Below are 23359 nucleotides of genomic sequence, written 5' to 3'. Positions count from 1 at the left end.
GTACCTCCCCTGAGTCCAAGGAAGCTCTCATAATTATGGCTAAGGGTTTGCTTACTTCCTTGCTGCCTCCTTTAATATAACTGGATAGATCCCATCCACCCCGGGTGCCTTTCTTGTGTTTATCTTCAACAGTTTCTCCTCCACTTTACTCCCAGTTATTTCAAGATTCTGTAGCTTACTGCTAGAGTTGAATACACCTCTGGCATTCCCCTCGCTGAATAACTCCTCATGTGTGAATGTCGATGCAAAATATTCATTTAGTTTGTTAGCTACCTGAGCAGGATCATCAACACTTGACCCATCAATATCAAGTGGACCAATCTGATTCATCCCCTTCCTTCTAGAGTTAACATAAGTAAAGAACTCTTTTCTGTTTTTCTTTGCATCCCTTGCCAAGGATTTCTCGTAATCTGCCTTTGCCTGCCTAACCTCCTTTGTAACTTGGTTGCATATCAACTTGTATCTATCATAGGCTTCTGTATCATGTGTTAATTTGTATGTATCCCATGCATTTTTCTTCTGTGCCATATGCCTCATTAGTTCATCTGACATCCATTTTGGCCTAAACCTTGAACAATATTTCTTAGTTGGTATGTAAAGCCTAGTAGCTTCCAAGACAAGTTCTTTGAATGCTTCCCATTTTGAATTTGCTGTTGGTAACATCATCAGTTGGTCCCACTGTATAGAATTTAAATACTGTCTCAGTCCATCGTAGTCGCCTTTACGGAAGCAATAACCCTTCCCTTTACCCCTAATGGTAGTTACCTCTTTGAGTAATTCCCACTTCAGCACACTGTGATCACTGCCACCGTGGTTCATTTATCTGCAGATTCTTAATGCATGAAGAATCACTGCTGATAATCAAATCAAGAGTATTACTCCCTCTAGTTGCCTCCCGAACATGCTGATGTAGAAAACAATCATCCAATAAATCCACAAAAGCCCTGCTAGTGTGTGAGTAACCAGCCCCCAAATTCCAGTCAATATCCGGGAAATTAAAATCTCCCATTATAAGACACTCTGATTTACTGGCCCACTCTATTTCCCTGTACAGTTCCTTATTATACTCATCAGAGTCATTAGGCCTATAGCACACTCCTACTCTCAATTTTGATTTCCCTACGCTTATGTCACACCAAACTGACTTGACACTGCCCTGTCCATCGATGTCGACTGGCTTCACTTCCTTGGACTTTATGTGTTTCTTAACTAATAGCATAACCCCTCCTGTCCTGTCTATCCTTTCTATACACATTGTATTCCCCAAATTCCAGTTCCGCATTACTTATATCTGTGTGACACCACGTCTCTGATATCCCAACAATATCTGCCTTTGATGTTTTGAGCAATACCTCAAATTCATCCAATTTATTTACCAAACTCCTAGCATTGGTGTACACGCAGGTATACATGCACCTGTTTCTATTCTTGGCTACCCTAACACAACCCATGTGTTTACTTGTACCGCAATGACTCCCAGCAGTCTCTGAAATATCCTGCATCTTGTTTTTCAGGCTTCTGCTCATTTCAATAGCAGTGCAAGGATCACTTCCACCTCTGCCAGTGGCTACTGTTAATCTATTAGTCCTTGTATTAATGTGTTAGGAGAAATAACGAAGAGCTGGATAACTAAGATAATTTTAGTGGCAATGATTCTGACGACAATGTCTTGTCATATGATAACAAGATTAAAGTGGAAAATCCTGAAATTAGTTATTATGGTAAAAACGAAGTAAAAAAAAAATTGCAATTTTAGTTAACTGTTAACTAAAATAACATTATACAGAACAGTTAACACTTAACTGTTCTATATAATGTTTGTGATATTAGCTGTAGCATTTTTAGCTTATGTTTGTTCAAAAACATTTGAATTTTTAGAAGTAGGCATTTAGGCTGTTGTATTTCACTACTTTTTTTGTAGTAATTATAAACATCGTATGTTTTTTTATGTACTAAATTATACTGTTCATTATTAAATATATATGCTGCAATACCAATAATAATGATAACAATTTTCTTAATGGACTGCAATACTTATATTGTAGGCGACTTTTTTAGTTTAAAAGAAGTTAAAAACATGTTGTGTGCTTTATACCTTTTATTTAAAAAAAATAATTCTGCTGAAAATTACAAAAAAGTCCTTTAACATAAAATAGAAGAATCAGTCTCTTCCACTGTCCAATTTAAAAGACTCTTTTAGGTACAAGATTTCAAACATCCACACGTACAAACATTTCTTCTTATGATGTATATTATCAATTATATATATTTGATACTATTAGTTACTTCCGTTTTTCAGGTTTACTTCAAAATTTATTTCGAATTTTGTACCCTTTACAACATGCAAAATTCCATGACAAGGTACTTCACGAGGTTCCTTTGGTATGCTTTTCCCATATCCAGGCCACTCCAATGAGAAGCTACAGGTGAAAACCTGACTGGTCCTTAAATTTTGAACAACAGTGTACTAGGAAATGACACGCAAATGGCTGTGATTGGTTACGCTCCGTGTTTGGATCTGTATTTCGCGTGGTGGAACGTTTTTTGTATTTTTTTATACTAATAATAATAAACAAAGAATTTAAAGGTATTTTACCTCGAACCAAGAAAATTTTTCGCCTGCGGTACATTTCTTTCTTTTTTTTTGTGCTATGCTAAAAATACTTAAGGGGTTCCGTTATGCTGTACAAAATATAAAAGGGTTCCACGACTAAATTTAATTGGGAAACGCTGCGGTAGAGTAATGGCCATTTTGAGAGAATATCAAGTTTTCTGTTATCATCTTTACAATGTGAAAACAATAATATTTCAAAAACAACTAGGGTAAGATAGTGAATATTTACTGAACTAGTGGGAGAGGGAAAACAAGTAACCTGGAACTTTAAATAAATGCAGTATTGGCACTTGACCAGTTCTCTGCCATTCTTCAAGCAAAAGTCATATATGTAGTTTCAAAGATGGTGGTGGTGGTGTGTCTGACAGGTCCAAGTACACAATTTCAGTATAAAAACTAAAAAAAATCACTTCAAAAACTATTGCAGTAAAAGGCTGATTAAATTTAGGAAAGAGTCCATGCAGGTAAAACTGCGGATATCACCAATGTCCTCTTCCACAAAAGGTGCATTTATAGAATTTAATCATACCATAACAAAACAACTGTTTTTTTTATAAACCAAAATATTCAATATTTTTTTTAAGTTTTCTTTGAGGAACAAACTTTAGTGCTTTGTCCCAGTCACCTGTATTCTTCATCTCTAACATTACCTGAAGCATCTGATTAACAGTCAAGGACTTTGAACCACAACCCCAACTACAAAGAAATAATAGAAATATGTTAAAGATAGGTTACAACTAATTTGTTTTTACATTTGTAAATGATATAAATAACAGCATCCTTCCAATTTCTTAATATCACTGAAATAAATTAACTACAGGTTTTCTCATAAGTCTGGAATCATTGGAGAAATAAAAAATGTCAATACAAACACTTTTATTCACTGAATATGCTCAGTGTGTCCACCACTGTTCCTGATTCCCAAAACCAGACAAGATACTCAGCCAACAAGCACACAGTGAATGAAGTCAGGAGTAATGGTGTTGCTGTTGTTATTTGGTTTTTAGGAGCATTACAACTAAGGCCATATTGCTCCGGGGATATGCAGTGGTCATCGCCTGACCTTTTCACCTCCTCCGTATTTGGCGGTCACGGGCTCGAACCCCGGTCTAATCAAGAAGCATGTGCTACGCAGCCCACCTGGCTACGGAGGCGCCTAATGGTGTTGCATGCACCAATAATGTACTGACGGAAATCTGTAAACAGTGTGAGATCAGATCAGCACTTCTCGCTGGACATTCCCCAAGCCCTCAATGTCCTAAACAATTTTCAGGAAATTGTTGGTGCAGAAAGTGCAGAAACTATCTTACGTGGATGTTGTAATGTGCAGGAGCACCATCTTGCTGGAATCATGTCAGAAAGTCTCCATCCTCATTCAAAACACTACGGAATGCTTCCACATTGAGCATATGTAAACAGGTATATGCAGACATATCCTTGAAAAAAAAAAAAAGGAAGGGCCCTATGAAGTGGTCTTTCCACATCACACAAGTAGCTCTTCTTCCTTCAATGGGGTAAACCAATGAGGGTTGTTTTGAAACCAGTAGATCTGTCAATTTACCTCACCATTTCCATAAAAAGGAGCTTCACTACTAAACAAAAATTGTGGATAAGAAATTTTATTTTGACTATATTGTTCTCTAGCCCATTCAAATTCCACTTGTAAGTCTGGACCATCTTTGCTTAATTTCTGCAAGATCTAAAGTTTAGTTGAATGCCATCTGTGAACCGTAAGGATACAGTGAGTACTGCTTTTCAACATTCTTGTCTGAGAGGATCTTCAAAGAGACTTTTGCATAAATGAGCAAGGAGATAGCAGTTTTCATGTCACTGTTGGTGGCTCTTCACAAAGGTCCACTGTGAGGTTTATCCTCTATGGACCTTACTGAACTTTGTAACACGTTAGCTAACATAGCTAAGTGTTAATTGGTTCACGGTCTGGATGCAGTCTATTAAATAAGGCGGCAAACTCTGACCCCCCCCTCTCTCTTTGACTCCGATTTCCTATGAGAAGAATTATCTGGACTTGTTCTTTCTTACTCAAAGACATTTGGGGGCTGCAAGATGAAAATATATGAATTAGTTATTTTTACATATGATTCCAGACTTATGGGACACCCTGTATCAAAAAGAATACATCTAAATGAAGTCAAAATTGTTTATTTTTTTTTCATCATTAATTTGAAATTTCAGAATTTAGTAGAGAATAAGAATAGGTGTATTTATTGTTTTGTTCTCGAAGTCGACAACAAAACAATAAATAGACATGAATTTGTCTTCACAAAATTAAATTATATTACTGTTAAAAAATAAATGCTTACATATAGCAAGTAATAGTTCATAATAATAACTCTTCTAATTATAAGAAACTGCATTAGATGTGGAAATATCTGAACTACATATGTAATAAAGGTGATTACAGCTCAGAGTTCTGGAATCATTTATAAGAGTAAAAATTTCATCCTTGTTTATTCTACTTTCATCTCTCACAGTCTTATCAATAAGGTGTCTGTCTAGTTTCCGAGTTCTACAGCCTACTATTCAAAGTCTTTCCTCATTTGGGTTCCTTTTAATGGGAAATGGCCCGCAGCCCAAATGAGTTTGACACCCTGTATTAGAGGATAGACAGGTGATACAGAAAGAGTTGATTTATTGGCATGGCACTAAAAACATCCCATGTTTTTACTATACGATATAAAGCAAGTGGGCAGATATGTGTAAGCTTTAAGTGATTTTGAATATGGCAAGCAGTTAAAGGCAAACGAGCCAGTATGAGTATCTTGGAAACTGCAAGTTTCCAAGATACTCATACTGGCTCATCAAGATACTCATAAGGTCACCATTATACATCGGTTTCCATGTAAAACTGTGACCAAGGTATATCAAGATTTGTCCAATAATCAAATAATATAGTCACCAGTAACCCTGTGATCAGAAACAGCTTGATGATGTAATAGACCAACAGAAGATGAAAAAGCTTGTGCAGGGAAACAGAAAGGTTACATTTAGTCTAACAACCCAGTAATAACAGTGATAACCTAAGAAGCATTTCTAAATGCACAACAAATCATACCGTGTCAGAGATTGTGTATTGCAGCCAAAAACTGAAACATGTTGTGCTTCGTCGGCAAATAAAGAAGGCACAGTTATGTTTCAAGACCATCAAAACTGGTGGAGTGAAAAAATGTTGCGTGGTTTGAGGAATTCCACATTCTGCTGTTTCCCACTAATGGGAGAACCAGAATATGGCAAAAACAGCACGAGACCATGTTTGTTTTGTTGTTTGTTTGTTATTTGGTTTTTAGGAACATTAGCAACTAAGGCCATATTGCTCCCGGAATATGCGGTGGTCATTCCCCCGACCTTTCCGCATCCTCCGTATTTGGTGGTGACGGGCTCGAACCCCAATCTAATCAAGAAGCGCGTGCTACGCACTGCTGCTCCTTCCCACCTGGTTACGGAGGCGCCCACACGAGACCATGGAGTGTTTTTGTTTTGCACACTTGGTGACTTGATACCAGCGAAGCAACATTTGAATGTGACAAGTTATCTGGAAATTGTTTCTGATAAGGCACATCCCTTCATGGCTGCTGTGTATATATGTGAATGGATCCTTCAACAGGATAATGCAGTGTCATAAGGACAGAATTTTACAAAACTGTTTCCAGGTTGTTGTTATTTGGTTTTTAGGAGCATTAGCAACTAAGGCCATATTGCCCCGGGGATATGCGGTGGTCATTCCCTGACCTTTTTGCATCCTCCGTATTCGGTGGTCACGGGCTCGAACCCCGGTCTAATCAAGAAGCGTGTGCTACACACTGCTGCTCTTGGCCACCTGGCTACGAAGGTGCCACTGTTTCCAGGAACATGAGAATAAATTTAGTCTATTACAATGGTCTTCCCAGCTACCAGACATCAATCTGATTAGTATTAGTATTATAATGGCTAAATGATCAGTGTCTCTTCTGTCAATGAAAAAAAAGTGCCCATCTAATTCCACTTTAAAACTTGATCAAACCATCAATCTCAACAAATGTGGCAGGCAATTCATTCCAATTATCTATAAAAAGCTACTTAAAAGTAAACCTTAGGAGATCCAGCCTTCTGTCACTCCCCAAAATTTTTGTATTTATTCCCAGTTTTGCTCTCTCCTTTGCGGGTGAAAATATATCCCCTGTTAATGTTACTGATTCTCAAGGCCTCGCTCACCCCCCACCACCAACTGAGATGTCTAGTAGTCATACAGTTTGTATTTTCTAAGTAATTTTCATGTGGAAATTGATTAACAACCTCTTACCAATCTGGGTACCTTTTTTCAATATTTTCTCCAAGTATTTTTTCAAGCATGGCCTCCAGCTCTTCATATGGTATTCTCAGTGTGGTCCCGCTATCGTCTTATACAAAGGGCTAATGACAGCCTTTTCTCAACTTGTAAAAGTCCTATATATATCATAGGACACCAAGTGCCTTCCTAGATGACTGTTTACGCTGCATGGGTAATTTCATTTTCATAACTCCCAAGGCTTTCATCCTGAACTGATTTTAACCCCCCCCCATTATAAATAATCTCCTGGATTTCTGTTCCCTAGGTGCAAAAGTTTACAATTAGAAGCATCAAACTTCACTTGCCATTTTTCAGACCATTTCAGACACCAATCCCTCAACAACTCCATTTATGGCTGTTCCTGTGTCCTACCTTTTAGCCAGTACTTGATCTAAAGAAGGAACTTGCCATTAATTACAATTTGCTCCAATTTATATAATAACCTTCCATGGGGAACCATATGAAAAGCTTTACAAAAGTCAAGGTAAATAATGTCAAAATTGTTTCTTGCATCCAACTGTTTTATGACTTCTCGTAACAATTAACTAGATTGGTCAGGTAATGCTCCCGACCACACAATGAATCCATGCTGTGGTCCAGGGTCATGCCGAGCCATTTCAGTACCTGAGGCAAGAATGAAAAATTGCACCCTACTGTGAATGACGGTAACGTTGGCAATTATTTAATCTTTCTTTTGGCACCCCGTTCAGCTTTTAACCTAAGGCAAGATCCATTAGCATTAGTAGAGGCATAGGATGCAAGAAAGCAAGCTTATTCAGCATCAGCCAAAAAAAAAAAACACACACACCACTCCCATTTCACCCCTCCGTTCGTTCGAAATACCTGTCCAGTTGAGCTTTAAATTTGTTTAGGCTATCAACTTGAACAACAAGTGATGGAAGTCGGTTCCACCAACCAACCACCCGCTGGCCAAAGGCAAATTTCCGCACATCTATCCGACATCCGTCCTTCCTCAATTTGAATTTATGCCCTCTGAGGTGATTATTCTGAGCAAGATGAAGAATCCCATTGGCATTGAGCATGCTCAAACCATTCAAAGCCTTATACACCTCTATCAGATCACCTCGCCGGTGCCTAGTCTCCAGACTCTGTAATTTGCAAAACTTAAGCCTTTCTTCGTAAGAGCAACCCTTTGTTCCATTCACTAATCTTGTTGCCCTTCTCTGTACCCGTTCCAGCAGCTCTACATCCTTCTTGAAATGAGGCCTCCAGACCTGTATACAGTACTCAAGATGTGGCCTAACCATTGCCTTATACAAGGGAATAATCACCTCCTTATCCCTGCTAGAAAAATTCCTGTATATCATTGACAAGACACCATGAGCTACTCTTGCAGCTCGTCTGCACTGTCAGAGAACTTCATATCTGCCTTCACAATTACCCCCAGGTCCTTTTCATTCTCCACCACTGTCAGTGTAGTACCGCAGAGTTGATACGTTGCTCTGGGGTTACTGTTTCCCATATGTAGTACTTTACATTTGTCAATGTTAAACTTCATTTGCCACCTCTCAGCCCATCTGTTCAACCTTTCCAGATCCTGTTGCAGCAGCATAGCATCAGTAGTGTCCTTATCAACCCTGCCAACCTTTGTATCATCTGCAAACTTGGACATTAAACTTGATATCCCATCATCAATATCATTCATAAACACCGAAAACAACAACGGACCCAACACTGAACCCTGAGGAACTCCACTAATAACATTAGTCCACATTGAGCAGTGTCCATTGATTACCACTCTCTGTCTTCTGCCACTCAACCATCCCCTTATCCATAGCAGCAATTTGCCTCCAATGCCACACTGCTCCAATTTGTGCAGCAGTCTTACATGTGCAACAGTATCAAAAGCCTTTCTAAGATCCAAATATATAATATCAAAGTTATTCCCTGCATCCAGTTCTTTTGTGACTACATCATAGTATCCAATCAAGTTGGTCAGGCAAGACCTGCCCTTAACAAAACCATGCTGCGTCTGAGCTATAACTGAATTCTTGTCTAGATGATCCTGCAGTGCTTCTTTAACCAGTGCCTCCATTAATTTACCTGGAACAGAAGTTAAACTAACAGGTCTATAATTACTTGTGTCAGCCTTTGATCCTCCTTTGTGAATTGGGGTTACATTTGCACATCTCCAGTCTATGGGTACCTCCCCTGAGTCCAAAGAAGCTCTCATAATTATGGCTAGGGGTTTGCTTACTTCCTTTGCTGCCTCCTTTAATATAACTGGATAGATCCCATCCACCCCAGGTGCCTTTTTTATGTTTATCCTCAACAATCTCTCCTCCACTTTCCTCTCAGTTATTACAAAATCATCCAGCTCACTGCCAATGTTTACTTTACCTACATCATTCTCCTTCCTGAATAACTCCTCATGCGTGAATGTAGATGCAAAATACTCGTTTAGATTGTTAGCCACCTGAGCAGGATCCTCAACTGTTGAACCATCAATATCCAGTGGACCAATCTGATTCATCCCTTTCCTTCTTGAGTTTAAATATGTAAAGAACTCTTTTCTGTTTTTCTTTGCATCCTTTGCCAAGGATTTTTCGTAGTCTGCCTTTGCCTGCCTAATCTCCTTTGTGACTTGGTTACAGACCAACTTATATCTATCATAGGCTTCCATGTCACCCATTAATTTGTATGTATCCCATGCATTTTTCTTCTCTGCCACATGTCTCATTAGTTCATCTGACAACCATTTAGGCCTAAACCTTGAACAATATTTCTTAGTTGGTATGTAAAGCCTGGTAGCCTCCAAGATTAGTTCCTTGAATGCTTCCCATTTTGAGTTTGCTGTTGGTAACATCATCAGTTGGTCCCACTGTATAGAATTTAAATACCGTCTCAGACCATCATAGTCGCCTTTACGAAAACAAAAACCCTTCCCTTTACCTCTGATGGTAGTTACCTCCTTGAGTAAATCCCACTTCAACACACTGTGATCACTGCCACCTAGTGGTTCATTTATCTGCAGATTCTTAATGCATGAAGAATCACTACTGATAATCAGATCAAGAGTATTGCTCCCTCTTGTTGCCTCATGAACATGCTGATGTAGAAAACAATCATCCAATAAATCCACAAAAGCCTTGCTAGTGTGCGAGCGACCAACCCACAAATTCCAGTCAACATCTGGGAAATTAAAATCCCCCATTATAAGACTCTCTGATTTACTGGCCCACTCTATTTCCCTGTACAATATCTTATTATACTCATCAGAGTCATTAGGCCTATAGCACACTCCTACTCTCAATTTTGATTTCCCTATGCTTATGTCACACCAAACTGACTCGACACTGCCCTGTCCATCGATGTCGACTGGCTTCACTTCCTTGGACTTTATGTGTTTCTTAATTAATAGCATAACCCCTCCTCCCCTCCTGTCCTGTCTATCCTTTCTATACACATTGTATTCCCCAAATTCCAGTTCCGCATTACTTATATCTGTGTGACACCACGTCTCTGATATCCCAACAATATCTGCCTTTGATGTTTTGAGCAATACCTCAAATTCATCCAATTTATTTACCAAACTCCTAGCATTGGTGTACACGCAGGTATACATGCACCTGTTTCTATTCTTGGCTACCCTAACACAACCCATGTGTTTACTTGTACCGCAATGACTCCCAGCAGTCTCTGAAATATCCTGCATCTTGTTTTTCAGGCTTCTGCTCATTTCAATAGAAGCAGTGCAAGAATCACTTCCACCTCTGCCAGTGGCTACTGTTAATCTATTAGTCCTTGTATCCCCCCCAACTAGCAGTTTTCCGACCCACCTAACACTGCCTCGACAGCATCAGCAAAAATTCTTGCACCCTTTCTATTTAAGTGTATCCCATCCCTGTAGAAGCAATCTCTCCTGTTAACAAGTACAGTCCACGATGAAAAAAATTCTACCCCTTGAGCCTTGCACAATCCCTCCAGGGCCGAATTGATCGACAAGGCTCTCATCATATACTCCCTCCTATCATGTCTGGGCAGAATTGCAGACACTTTCAAATTCAACCCTAATTCACGGCTTTTTTTCAACAGTGACCTGTACTTGCTAAGTAATTCCGCCGGTCTCCTACTCTTAATATCATTAGTGCCAACGTGTACAACTATATCACCTTTTGTGCCCTTAAAAGATGATATCCGCTCTACAACGTCATCAACCTTTGCCCCTGGCAGACATACCCTGGTCCTATTCCACCTATCCTTTTTACAAAGCATGTTCCCCGTTTCCCTGACAATAGAGTCACCAACAACTACTAGTTCCTGTGGGAACTAGTAGTTGTTGTTCGCCTCACCCTTGACACGGCTCTGCTGTGGTTCATTAAGGATACCATTTTATTGAATTGGTCATGGATTGTAATCGTAATCAGTCTCCACGATCTTTGTCCGTCGGGTCTTTTGCACTTTCTTTGTAGATTGTGGAGTCATTAGTACTTTGGCAATCCAGGGAAGATTTCGATGGAGTCTAATGATGGTGTCATTAATATCATCATGAAGGCATCATCCTCAATGGTATGATGTCCTCATATGCAGCCTTTTTTAATTTATATGATGTATATTATCCAATCTCAGAGCCTTACCTTTGTGCATCTGCAATAGATCCTCCATATACTCTGCTCCAAGATCAGCAGTCTAACTCCATGACATTGATACCTCACAGTTTGAATGGTCTTTCAACAGTAAAGAAGGTCATTGCAAAGTATCTATTCAACTCATGTGTGACTTCTGCTGGACCTTTTACAACTTTTCAAGTAGGAGACCTATGTGAGTCATTCTTAATTTTTGTATTCATGTACAAAAGAACTCTTTGTCTGCATTTTTCAGTTCTCCTTATTAGTGATATCTTATAGCTTTCCCCTATCTTAAGCTATTGATGGTTTTCTTACAAATATGCTTATATTATGCTTATGGTAAGTATGCAAATATGCTTATGGTGAATGGAACAAAGGGTTGCTGTTACCAAGAAAGGCTTAAGTTCTGCAAATTCCAGCATCTGGAGACTAGGCACATACAAGGTGATCTAATTGAGGTGTATAAGGCCATGAATGGTTTGAGCAAGCTCGATGCTGATGGGATTCTTCCTCCTGCTCAAATTACGAACCTCAGGGGATAATTTCAAATTGAGGAAAGACAATTGTAGAATAGATGTGGGGAAATTTTCGTGAAGCCAGTGGGTTTCTGATAATTGGAACAAACTATCACAAGTTGTAGTGGAGATCAACAACTTAAATAAGTTGAAGACAGAACTAGACAAACATTTAGAGTGAACGGATGGGTGAAATGGGAAGGTTTTTTTTTTCTGGCTGATGCTATATAAGCTTGCTTTCTTGCATCATATGCATCTACTAATGCTAATGACTGAAATAAATCTGCCGTGTGATAATCTGTAACTATTCCATACTTTTTTCTTTCTGCTCAAATACACGTGCTAAATTACACAAAGAAACATTTGCTTAATTAAAGAGGTGCATGGACACTAATGCTAGGAGTATAGTAAACAAACTGATGAATTTAAAATACTGGTGAGGTCAACAAATATACACTGTAGCATAATCAGAGACATGGTGCTACACAGACATAAGGGATGCAGGAATTGAATATGGTGAGTACAATATGTACAGAAAGGACAGGAGCAAGGGGACTAGAATATTCTTGATTAAGAAGCATTTATAGCCTAAGGTAGTGCACCTGATTGACATTATTGAGTTGGTTTGGTGGGATGTAGGCATCATCAGTATCCTAACACCTACTTGTATCTGTGCTTCCTGAACAATAAGCTCATCCACACTTTATTCTTCTATCCTATCAATTTTAGTCTTTTGATCCTTAGTCATATCATTCGTATGATAATTCAAACATTGAAGATATGTTATCGGCCCTGCCTCGAAGAGGCAGATCTCCACTATCTAGAACTCAATTAAACTTCAAAGAAAAACTTCTATAAATCGTGATTCTTGTTCCAGCCAAATTAAAAACTCTAAACATTAAAATTCATCGATATCATCATCATCAGCCATTTTCAATCCACTGCAGGACGAAGGCCTCTCCAGCAACTTTCCAGTTCCTTCTGTTTTGAGCACTGGCCATCCATTTACTACTCAAAAACTCATGAATTTCATCTATCCATCTCCGCCTTTGTCTTCCAGGTTTTCTTCTAGCTCCTCTTGGGTACCATTCTGTTATTTTCTTAGTCCATCTGTCATCATGTCTTCGAGCTATGTGTCCTGCCCAAGACCATTTTAGTTCTTTAGTTTTGATAAGAATGTCCTTTACTTGAGTTTGCTGCCTAATCCATGTGTTTCTCTTCTTATCTAACATTCTAATTCCCAATATAATTCGTTCCATTCTTCGCTGTGTAGTTCTTAGCTTCTCTTCCATTCTTTTGGTGAGCATCAATATATTTTTGTATTTTATTCTTTTTACAACATATTATTTTTATACAACTATAAATTATAAAATCAATAAACTCCAATTCCAACTAAATCTCAACTCCATAAAAACACTATTTACATATATACAAATTTTTATGATTTTCTAATCCTGCTTACTTCTCTAGTGAACTCAGCAAAAGCTTCATTCCATTCCCTATTCTTAAACAAGTCACTCCAGGTGTATAAGTCGTCTGCAATCTGCCTAATTAGCATATTCCTTGGTATATCATATCTTACACACTGCTGTAAAATATGCTATGTATCCTCCACCATCCCAAATACACATTACATTTTCTTCTACACCAAGCTCTACCAGTCTTTTCTTTAACCCATGTCCAGTTATTAACATTGTTTGGAACATTCCTAGACTAGACCAAGGTGGGATGTAGGCAGTGGGAAGACAACAATGAGAGTAGGAATGTGTTATAGACCAAACAACTGCAAAGAGTATAATAAAGTATAATACAAATAGAGTGAGCCAGTATTTCAGAATATCTAACTGGTTGCAGGATAGATGTGTGGAAGTTTGACTTCAGCCAGGTGGTAGCTGACTGTTGGAACAAACCATCTGTTGTTGTGGAAGTGGATAGTTTGAATAAATTCAAGGAAGAAATAGACAGACTACTGAAGCTGATGAACAAATTTGGCTGATGCCTTATAGCTTGCTTTCTTTCATCATTTGCCATTACTAATACTAAAGTCCATGTGACAGTAAAAGTTTATATTATAATTAAATCTTATTATTAGGTATTTATTATTTAATTATAATTAAAGACGTTATCAACTTCTTTAATTATATCTCTCCACACTACTCATTTGGAATTTGCAGTTTACTAATGTCATCACTTGGTCTGACTGAAAAGAATTTAATCATTCTACACTTGTAGTCACCTTTATGAAAGTAAAATTCCTTCCTTTAACTCTTGACAGATAGTGGTTCTTTCATCTGGACACCGTTAATGTAAAAATAGTTACTGCTGATACACAGATTCAAATTTTTCGGAATCTCAGTTTACCTTTTCATCTTGTATCATACCAGACAGAATGAATGCTACATTACATGAATAGTGTCTTTTCACATTCACTATTGATCATAAGGCCATATCATATATCTTCTGTGAAATGCATGTAATGCATAATTAGATTTAAAGTAATAAAACACTTCCACATGAGAGACAGACAAAATTATAGTCACTTGTTCCACTTATAATGGTGCAGAAAAAGTTTCTTCAAATATTATTGGATTTAGGATACAATTATCTGACTATTTGGAACTTATTTTTCATAGTAATTAACTAATTTAGGAACTACTATAATTTCATCTGTCATCCATGATAAGTACCGCACTGTAGTCTTTTAAAGCTTCGAAAGATGACAGCAAGGCAGGTCATTAAATATTAGCCCATTCACCCCCTCCCCACCAATTCTTACAAATTTATGTTTAAATAATTTCATTTAGGAATTCACAGTAATCAATATATCTACAACAATATATATGAACTAGTGAAATTAGTGGCAGACAAAAAAAGTGGATGGGATGCACATAAATTACGAGATAACACAGAAGCCTACGGTAGATATAAACAAGTCTGCAATCAAGTCACAAAGGAGGACAGGCAAGCTAATGTAGATTATGAGATGTTTTTGGCAAATGCAAAGAAAAGACTTCTTTACTAATATCATCACTTATCCTCCACCATCCCACAAATACACATTACATTTTCTTCTACACCAAGCTCTACCAGTCTTTCATAAGCAAATATATCTTTGCTTATGTAAACACCAGAAGGACAGAGATGAATCACATTGGTCTGCTTGATTTCAATGGTTTACATGATGATCCTACTTAGGTTGCTGACAAACTTAAGAGATATTTTGCATTTGAATTCACACATGAGGAATTATTTAGGGAAGTGTATGCAAAAAGTTTATCAAACTGTAACAGGGAGCTAAATGATTCTGTGATAACTGAGATGAAGTGGAAGAGAAATTTTTGAAGCTAAACATAAAAAAGACACCTGGAGTGGATGGGATCTATACAATTATATTAAGGGAGGCAACAAAGGAGATAAGCAGTCCCTTAGCCATAATTATGAGAGCATTCTTGAATTCAGACGAGGTCCCCTACGGACGGGAGATGTGTGAACAAATCCCAATTTCACAAAGAGAGATCAAAAGGTGACATGAGTAACTACAGACCTGTAACTGAAGTCTGAAATCAGTAATGATAATTACAAACTTCAGAAAAACAATAGAATAACAATGGAACAGAAGTTCCAGGAAAAATGAGGAGGTCACTAAAATAAGTAATGCAAAACCACATAGACAGATGTGGTCAGTTACAGTTATACTGCAGTAACAGCACAGATATGTGCTGTTACTGCACATATGTGACCAAATTTGATCAAATACTGATTCAGTAACGATGAAAGGGGATGCAAAAAATAATTTTGATATAATATACAGTCGGACCTCTATTTAACAAACTTTTATATAGCAAATTTTTTTGATTTTCCCATAGTCATTACATTGAAAATACTTTCCGTATAACTAAGAATATTTTCATATAATGACTTGATTTCAAGAGACCTGGCTACACACTGTTCTCACCTCTGGCCCTTAGGCAATAGAGCTGAAGCTGTAGAAAGCAAGAATTAATCACTTTAGCATTTAAGAGTTAAAAGGTTTAAGAATTAATGACTTTAACTTTTAAGAGCTAAAGGGTTTAATTCTTAAGAGCATTCTACAATTTAGTGGTTCCAGTAAAACCTATACAACTGCCTTTACTGTACTGAGAAGTCGCACTAGTCAACTGATATCCATGTGTCCACAGCCATTGGCAAAAATTAAAGCATATTCCCAACACAGACATTGGCTCTGATCAACTTGTTTTCTATTGTAAGCACCCTAGTAGAGAATTAGGAGAGAATGATCTTCCTTTATCCTGGAAATTCATCTGTTGTTTTGCAGAAATGAGTCATCTACACTTTCACTAAATCTCACCTCTCTTTGTATGGTCGGTACAAGTGGTTCCTAAATCAGTTTTGTTTTAGCTGCTGTGAAGGTAACCTTACAATATCAAAGAGGAAATCCTTGAGTGTGGTGAAAAAATGGAAGAACAGATTGGGGAGTAAAAAAACAAGAAAGAAATCGCTTTAAAATTTGGTATCCCTGCCAGTAGTGTGTCAAACATTTTGAAAAACTGTTTTGATTCTCAAACTGTTTGAGGAAATGAGACTCAGTTGGAAGGGTGCGAAATTATGCCTGTACGAAGATATAGATGGAGCCGTTTTTAATTAGGTGAAGTTGATTCAAGACCAAAACGTGCTGATAGCAGGGCCATTAATAAAAGAAAAGGCTGTGGAGTATGCATCTATTCTGGGACATAAAACATTCCAAGTCAGTTCTGGTTGGCTGGACAAATTTAAAAAGCATTGCTTACTTTAAAAAGTTATTTCTGGTGAACGTGGCGTTGTAATCGAAGATGACAGTACCATCTGGAAAGAAACAGTTTTGGAAAAAATTATGGAGGACTACGAGCCCAAAGACATATTCAAAATTGAAGAAACGGCTATTTTTTTATATGTTTGCCAAACAAAACATTGGATTTTAAAGGTGATAAATGTGTAGGTGGTAAAAATAGTAAGAAGAGAATTACAGTCTTGGTTAGTGCAAATATAGCTGCTAACAAAAAACTGAAGCTTTTGGTAATATGCAAAAGTAAAGAACACAAAAAAAGTCAAAGGAGGTTAGGCAGATTACAAGAAATCTTTGGCAAAGGATGCAAAGAAAAACAGCAAAGAGTTCTTTACTTATGTAAACTCTAGAAGGGGATGAATCAGATTAGTCCACTTGATATCGATGGTTCAACTGTTGATGATCCTGCTCACGTAGCTAACAAACTAAATGAGTCTTTTGCATATACATTCACACATGAGGAGTTATTCAAGGAGGGCAATGCCAGAGATGAATTAAACTCTGGAATTGAGCTAGATGATTTTGTAATAATTGAGAACAAAGTGGAGGAGAAATTGTTGAAGATAAACATAAGAAAGGCACCTGGGGTGGATGGGATCTATCCAGTTTTATTAAAGAAGGCAGCAAAGGAAGTAAGCAAACCCTTAGCAATAATTATGAGTGCTTCCTTGGACTCAGGGGAGGTACCCATGGACTGAAGATGTGCAAATGTGACCCCAATTCACAAAGGAGGATCAAAGGGTGCCACAAGTAATTACAGACCTGTTAGTTTAACTTCTGTTCCAGGGAAATTAATGGAGGCACTGCAGGATCATCTAGACAAGCCTTCAGCTAGAGCTCAGACACAGCATGGGTTTGTTAAGGGGTAGTCTTGTCTCACGAATTTGATTGGATGCTATGATGTGGTCACAAAGGAACTGGATCCAGGTAATAATTTTGATATCATGTATTTGGACCTTACAAAGGCTTTTGATCCCATTGCACATGGAAGACTGCTGCACAAATTGGAGCAGTGTGGAGACAAATTGCTGCTATGGTTGAGTGGGAGAAGACAGAGTGGTAATCAATGGACACTGCTCTTCGTGGATTAATGTTATTAGTGGAGTCCCTCAGGGTTCAATGTTGGGTCCATTGTTGTTTTCTGTATTTATTAATGATATTCATGAAGGTATATCAGGCTTAATGTCCAAGTTTGCAGACAATGTGAAGGTCGGCAGGGTTGTTAATGATACTAATGACAGTATGCTGCAGCAACAGGATCTAGAAAAGTTGAGCAGATGGGCTGAGAGTTGTTTGCAACTGAAGTTTAACATTGACAAATGTAATGTACTGCATATGGGAAGCAGTAAACCCAGAGTAACGTATCAACTGTGTGGTACAACACTGACAGTGGTAGAGAATGAAAAGGACCTTGGGGGGTAACTGTGCAGGCAGATATGAAGTTTTCTGAGCAGTGAAGATGGTCTGCAAGAGTAGCTCATGGTATCTTGTCAATGATATACAAGAATTTTTCTAGCAAGAATAAGGAGGTGATTATCCCCCTGTATGAGGCCACACCTTCAGCCTCAGCAAGAATCCCATCAGCATTGAGCATGCTCAATGCTGATGGGATTCTTCCTCATGCTCAGAATAATCGCCTGAGAGGGCATAAATTCAAATTGAGGAAAGACAGTTGTAGGACAGATGTGGAGAAGTTTGCCTTTAGCCAGCGGATGGTTGATTGCTGGAACAAACTTCCATCTATCGTAGATGATAGCTTAAATAGATTCAAGGCAGAACTAGAGAAACATTTGGAGTGAGTGGATGGGTGAAATGAGAAGGGCTTTTGTTTTTTTTTTTCTTTTTTTGGCTGATGTTATATAAGCTTGCTTTTTTGCATCATGTGCCTTTACTAATGCTAACTCCAATGTTTCAAAGGAGTAAAGTCATTAGAACTGGACTACAACTTCAACAAAAATGCTTGGATAACAAGTGAAATTTTTGAACAGTGGATTTTAAATTTCGACAGAAAGATGAGATGAAAAAAACAGAATAATCACTTTGATTGTCGACAACTACCCTTCCTACCTTCACTTGGTAATTTTGAAATTTAAAAGGGTGAAGCTTATTTTCTTCCTTCTGAATACCTCGTCTAAATTGCAGCCAATACACCAAGGCATTATCAAGAATTTGAAAATGCACTACTGAAGATGCATACTGAAAAAAATTATACAGCCAGGCCTCGCATAGCATGAGTTCCATTAACGTGTTTTTCAGTTATTGCTATTTGAAAAAATTATATCACTTTTTACTTTACACAATGCAAATTTCCAGTTAATGGAATCTTTTTTTATGTGGTAGTTGAAAAAGATTTGAATTGCTTGCTAAGCTTACCATGTGTCGGGCAGGCAATAAACAAGCATTTGCCCAGTGCCAGCCTCAGTGTGTTCCATCAACCATCAGAAGATGTGTTACTTGTTTGTCTTCAGCTAATAAAGTTACATGCAGACTTGCATTTAAAAATTCTAATTTTTAAAAGCAAAAAAAATTTTAATTTTAGATGAGTCAGATGAAAATGTTATCACAATGGAGATAGCAGTAAAAGAACTAGGTTCTTCTTCATTCGATGTTGATCCTAACATCGAAAGAAGGATGTTATTTCGCCAGGGCCTAGAGAAGCTTGCTGTCGGCTATCGGAAGACATTGTATGATGAAAAAAAGAAAGCTAACACTGTTCAGACTCAGTTGCAATATTTCCATAACAAATAGTTTCTTCGTTCTGTATTTTATGCAATAAACATTTAATTATATAATTATTTTCATTATCTTTTATGTGGTATACATTGGTTTTTGGTTTTGGTTTTTTTTTTAGGAGCATTAGCAACTAAGGCCATATTGCTCTGGGATATGCGGTGGTCATTCCCTGACCTTTCCGCATCCTCCGTATTTGGTGGTGACGGGCTCGAACCCTGGTCTAATCAAGAAGCGTGTGCTACGCACTGCTGCTCCTTCCCACCTGGCTACGGAGGTGCCTAGGTATACATTGGTCTGTGACCTTCAAGACAGTCCATAAAGCATTTATGGATATTCCTAAAGGTCACGGACCAATTATCATTTTTCCTATTGACTATTATACTCTATTAAAGCATTTCAGTTCTGTGCGATGTGCTCGCAGGACAAATTAATTGTGTTAATTAAGGCCAGCCTGTACTGAGAATAGAAACTAACCAACCTATAGATTCTGTTATAGATTTCCAGATGTGCATATCAGAGTGGGCAAAAGTGTGGAGTCAAGATATGATGGAAACAATGATTAAGAATTGTTTCACAAAAGCAGGTTATACTAAAAAGCCAATTAACTGCATTGAGAGGGATGAACTGCTACAAGACATTGAACAATCTTGGTAAAAACTAAAAGCGAGAGGTTTGATTAATGGAGAAATTGTTCTTTATGAATTTTTAGTTGATAATGATGTCATAGTAGCTGAATATCTAAGAGATGCCAAAATTTTGAAGAGTATTCAAGAACTAGTGACAATCGCAATATTGACGACAAGTTGGATGAAAATAAAGGAAATGAAGCCAGTGAGGGCAATACAATGCTGAGGGCATTCTTCCTCTTGCTCAGCCAACACATGAGGTGGAATAAATGTAAATTGAAGGAAGATGGTTGCAGAATAAATTATTATTATTATTATATTATTTCTCCCTGATTGGGGGTTCCACCTTGTGACGGGTATTGCTACCAAGTACACAGGGTGGTTATTATGTCTGGTGATACTGTTGGTCGAGGAACTCTCTGACTATCCTACAGGTGTTCAGGATTGTGACTGTCTGGAGTTCCTTGTAGGTTTTCGCTGGGAGACCTATTGCTGCTAGGCTGTTATGTAGGGTCTTACCTGTGGTTGACACGATGATTGGGATAATCGTTACTTGTTGCATATGCCACAACTCTTTGATCTCCTGTCTTAGGTTCAGGTACTTCCTGATTTTTCCCCAAGGGTTTTCTGCATGTTGCCAGTGTTGGGTACCGCTATGTCAATCAGATAGGTTGCCTTTTCCATCATATCCACAAGGGTTATGTCCGGACTGTGGGCGGGATTGTCCTATCCGTTATTATGGTGTGGTCCCAGTACAGCTTGGGGCTGGGGTCTCTAGTACTGCCTGGGGTTCGTACTTGTAGTACGGTACACTTTCTTCAATCAACTGGTATTTCCTTTCTAGCTTCTGATGTATTATCCTGGCTACCTGGTTGTGTCTATGAGTGTAGTCAGTCTGGGTGATCACCTTGCATCCTGCGGTGATGTGTTGGATCGTTTCTGAGGCCAGGTGGCATCGTCATCGACATGTGTCATCGAACACTCCGGGCTCCTTGGCGATGCATTTTCTATAATTCCTGGTGTTGATTACCTGGTCTTGGATGGCGAGAATGAATCCTTCAGTCTCGAGGAAGAGCGTCCCGCTCATGAGCCATGCATTGGAAGCAATTTTATCTATGTGATCTTGATGGAGATCATTGTAGTGGCTGCTATGGAGTGTCTTCCCTGCCCATCTTTCTAGTTTCGTTTGTGCCTCCTGGTTCAGGAGGACCCCCTCGCTTAGGTTGAGTGGGGTATACCGCTTGTCTATCTTCATTATGGCCTGGTGGAATGCTGCTGTGTGTTTCTAGAACTAATCCTTCATGTTAACTATCGCTGTCTTCTTTTGCTCAATGAGGTCTATCAGGCCCCTTCCTCCCAGGCAATTGTCAGTCTCTCCACAGAAGATTTTGGGTGGTGTTGCCAGCTCTTGGTCATCATTGTCCTTGTCTTTCTCATGACATCCTCCAGCTTGGTGTTAGTCCAATCTATGACCCCAAAGTTAGCACTGGGACTGCACAGTTGTTTATTGCTTCAACTGTGTTCCTTCCGTTCAGCTCTGCTTTCAGCAGGCTTCTGAGTCTATGATGGTATTTTTCGGTCAGACAGGCCTTAATTTCGTTGTGCTGTAACTGCTGAGCCTGCATCATCCCCAAGTATTTGTAGGCCTCTCCCTCTGCAATGGCTTCGATCTCTTTACCAGTCTGCAGCTGGTAGTTTCAGCTGACTAATTTTCCCTAATGCAATCCGTGGGTCTTGCATTTGTCTGGACCAAATTCCATCCTAATATCATTGCTGAATTCTTCAGTGATCTGGAGTAGTTGCTGGAGGTGCTTCTCGATTTCTGCGTAGAGCTTGATGTCATCCATGTACATTGGGTGGGTGAGGGTGTACAGGTTCTTCCTTCCTTCTTTGAGGTTATATCCGTACTTGCTATTCTTGAGCATGGTGGATAGCGGGTTAAGTGCTAGACTATCCCACAAAGGGCTCAGGGCATCTCCCTGAAAGATTCCTCTCCTGATCGGGATCGGCCTGGTTGTGATGTTTTCAACCTTAATGGTGGTACTCCATTAGTTTTTTTTGTCATTATCAGATTGACTTTGTAGATGTTCAGCACCTCTATTAGCCAGCTACGAGGCACAGAGTCAAAGGCATTGCGGTAATTGACGTAGGCTGTGTACATGTTGCAGCGCTTCTTGTAGGCTTGCTTCATAACCATGGCATCTATGGTTAATTGCTCCTTGCATCCTTTCTGCTGTTCAGCCATTATGTTCTGGCTCTCCAAGTGGTCTGATATCTTCCTGGTTATGCATCTGGTCAGGATCTTGTACATTGTTGAGAGGCAGGAGATTGGCCTATATTTTGCTGGGTTTCATGTATCTTCATCTTTAGGCTTCAGATATGCGATTCCTTGAGTGAGAAACTTCAGGATTGTCTCTACCTTATCATTCGGGTGAACTGCTCTGCCAGATGCTTGTGTGTGCAAGTGAGCTTCTTGTACCAGTAGTTGTGGACGTTACCTATTCCTGGAGTTCGCCAGTTGCGAGTTCTTGATCGTCTGTTTTACTTCTTCCTCAATCTTCCACTCTCTCATTTCTTGTACGTCCTTGGTTTTCTTGCATTCTAGTTCTAGCCAGGTGGCACAGCAGTTATGTCTTACTTCCCTGCTCCACATGTTTCCCCAGAACTCCTGAATAGTCTTCTTCTCGGGCAGTCCGTTCCCTTCTTTCCCATCTTCTCCAAGCTTTCTGTAGAAGCCTCTTTGGTTGTTTATTTTCCTCTGGCAGCTCCCTTTGTATCGGGAGCTGCCAGAGGAGACTACACTATCGGTGTAGTCTCTTGCTGAGTGCAAGGAGGTTCTGCTTCAATGTGTCCAAGTACTCTCCTATTCTCTGATTTTTTGTCTCGTGTTTGCTGTGGACGCTGTCTCTCTTAAGGATGCTCTTCACTTTTCCAATTAATTTCTTTCTCCTATTGTCCCGTTGGTACTGGGTCAATTGGCCTATCCTTACTCTTAATTCTTCAATCTTCTGCTGAAGTCTTCTTTCCCAAGATGGTGGTTCCTTCTGTTTTCGGTTCTTCTGCTGCTGGTCTCTCGCTTCTCTTCCATTAATCCTCTTGGCTGCTACCACAGCACAATACATGGCTATGTGGATGT

General features: G+C 38.8%; 1 protein-coding gene across 1 annotated transcript in view; it reads right to left on the bottom strand.

Moving 5' to 3' along the window:
• Window positions 1–2343: 2343 nt before the first annotated feature.
• LOC150086050 (mitochondrial ribonuclease P protein 1 homolog) overlaps window positions 2344–23359 on the bottom strand; it is a 28870-nt gene continuing 7854 nt past the window's right edge. The window contains exon 3 of the mRNA XM_090374782.1: window positions 2344–3310. Coding sequence (XP_090230908.1) covers window positions 3166–3310 — 145 coding nt within the window. The 3' untranslated portion in view covers window positions 2344–3165. The remainder of the gene's footprint in view (window positions 3311–23359) is intronic.

Source organism: Mastigoproctus giganteus, chromosome 5 (assembly GCF_048544385.1).
Source record: "Mastigoproctus giganteus isolate SK-2022 chromosome 5, ASM4854438v1, whole genome shotgun sequence".
NCBI lineage: Eukaryota > Metazoa > Arthropoda > Arachnida > Uropygi > Thelyphonidae > Mastigoproctus > Mastigoproctus giganteus.
Note: the sequence above shows the minus strand (reverse complement) of the source record. Positions and strands in the feature narration are given on the sequence as shown.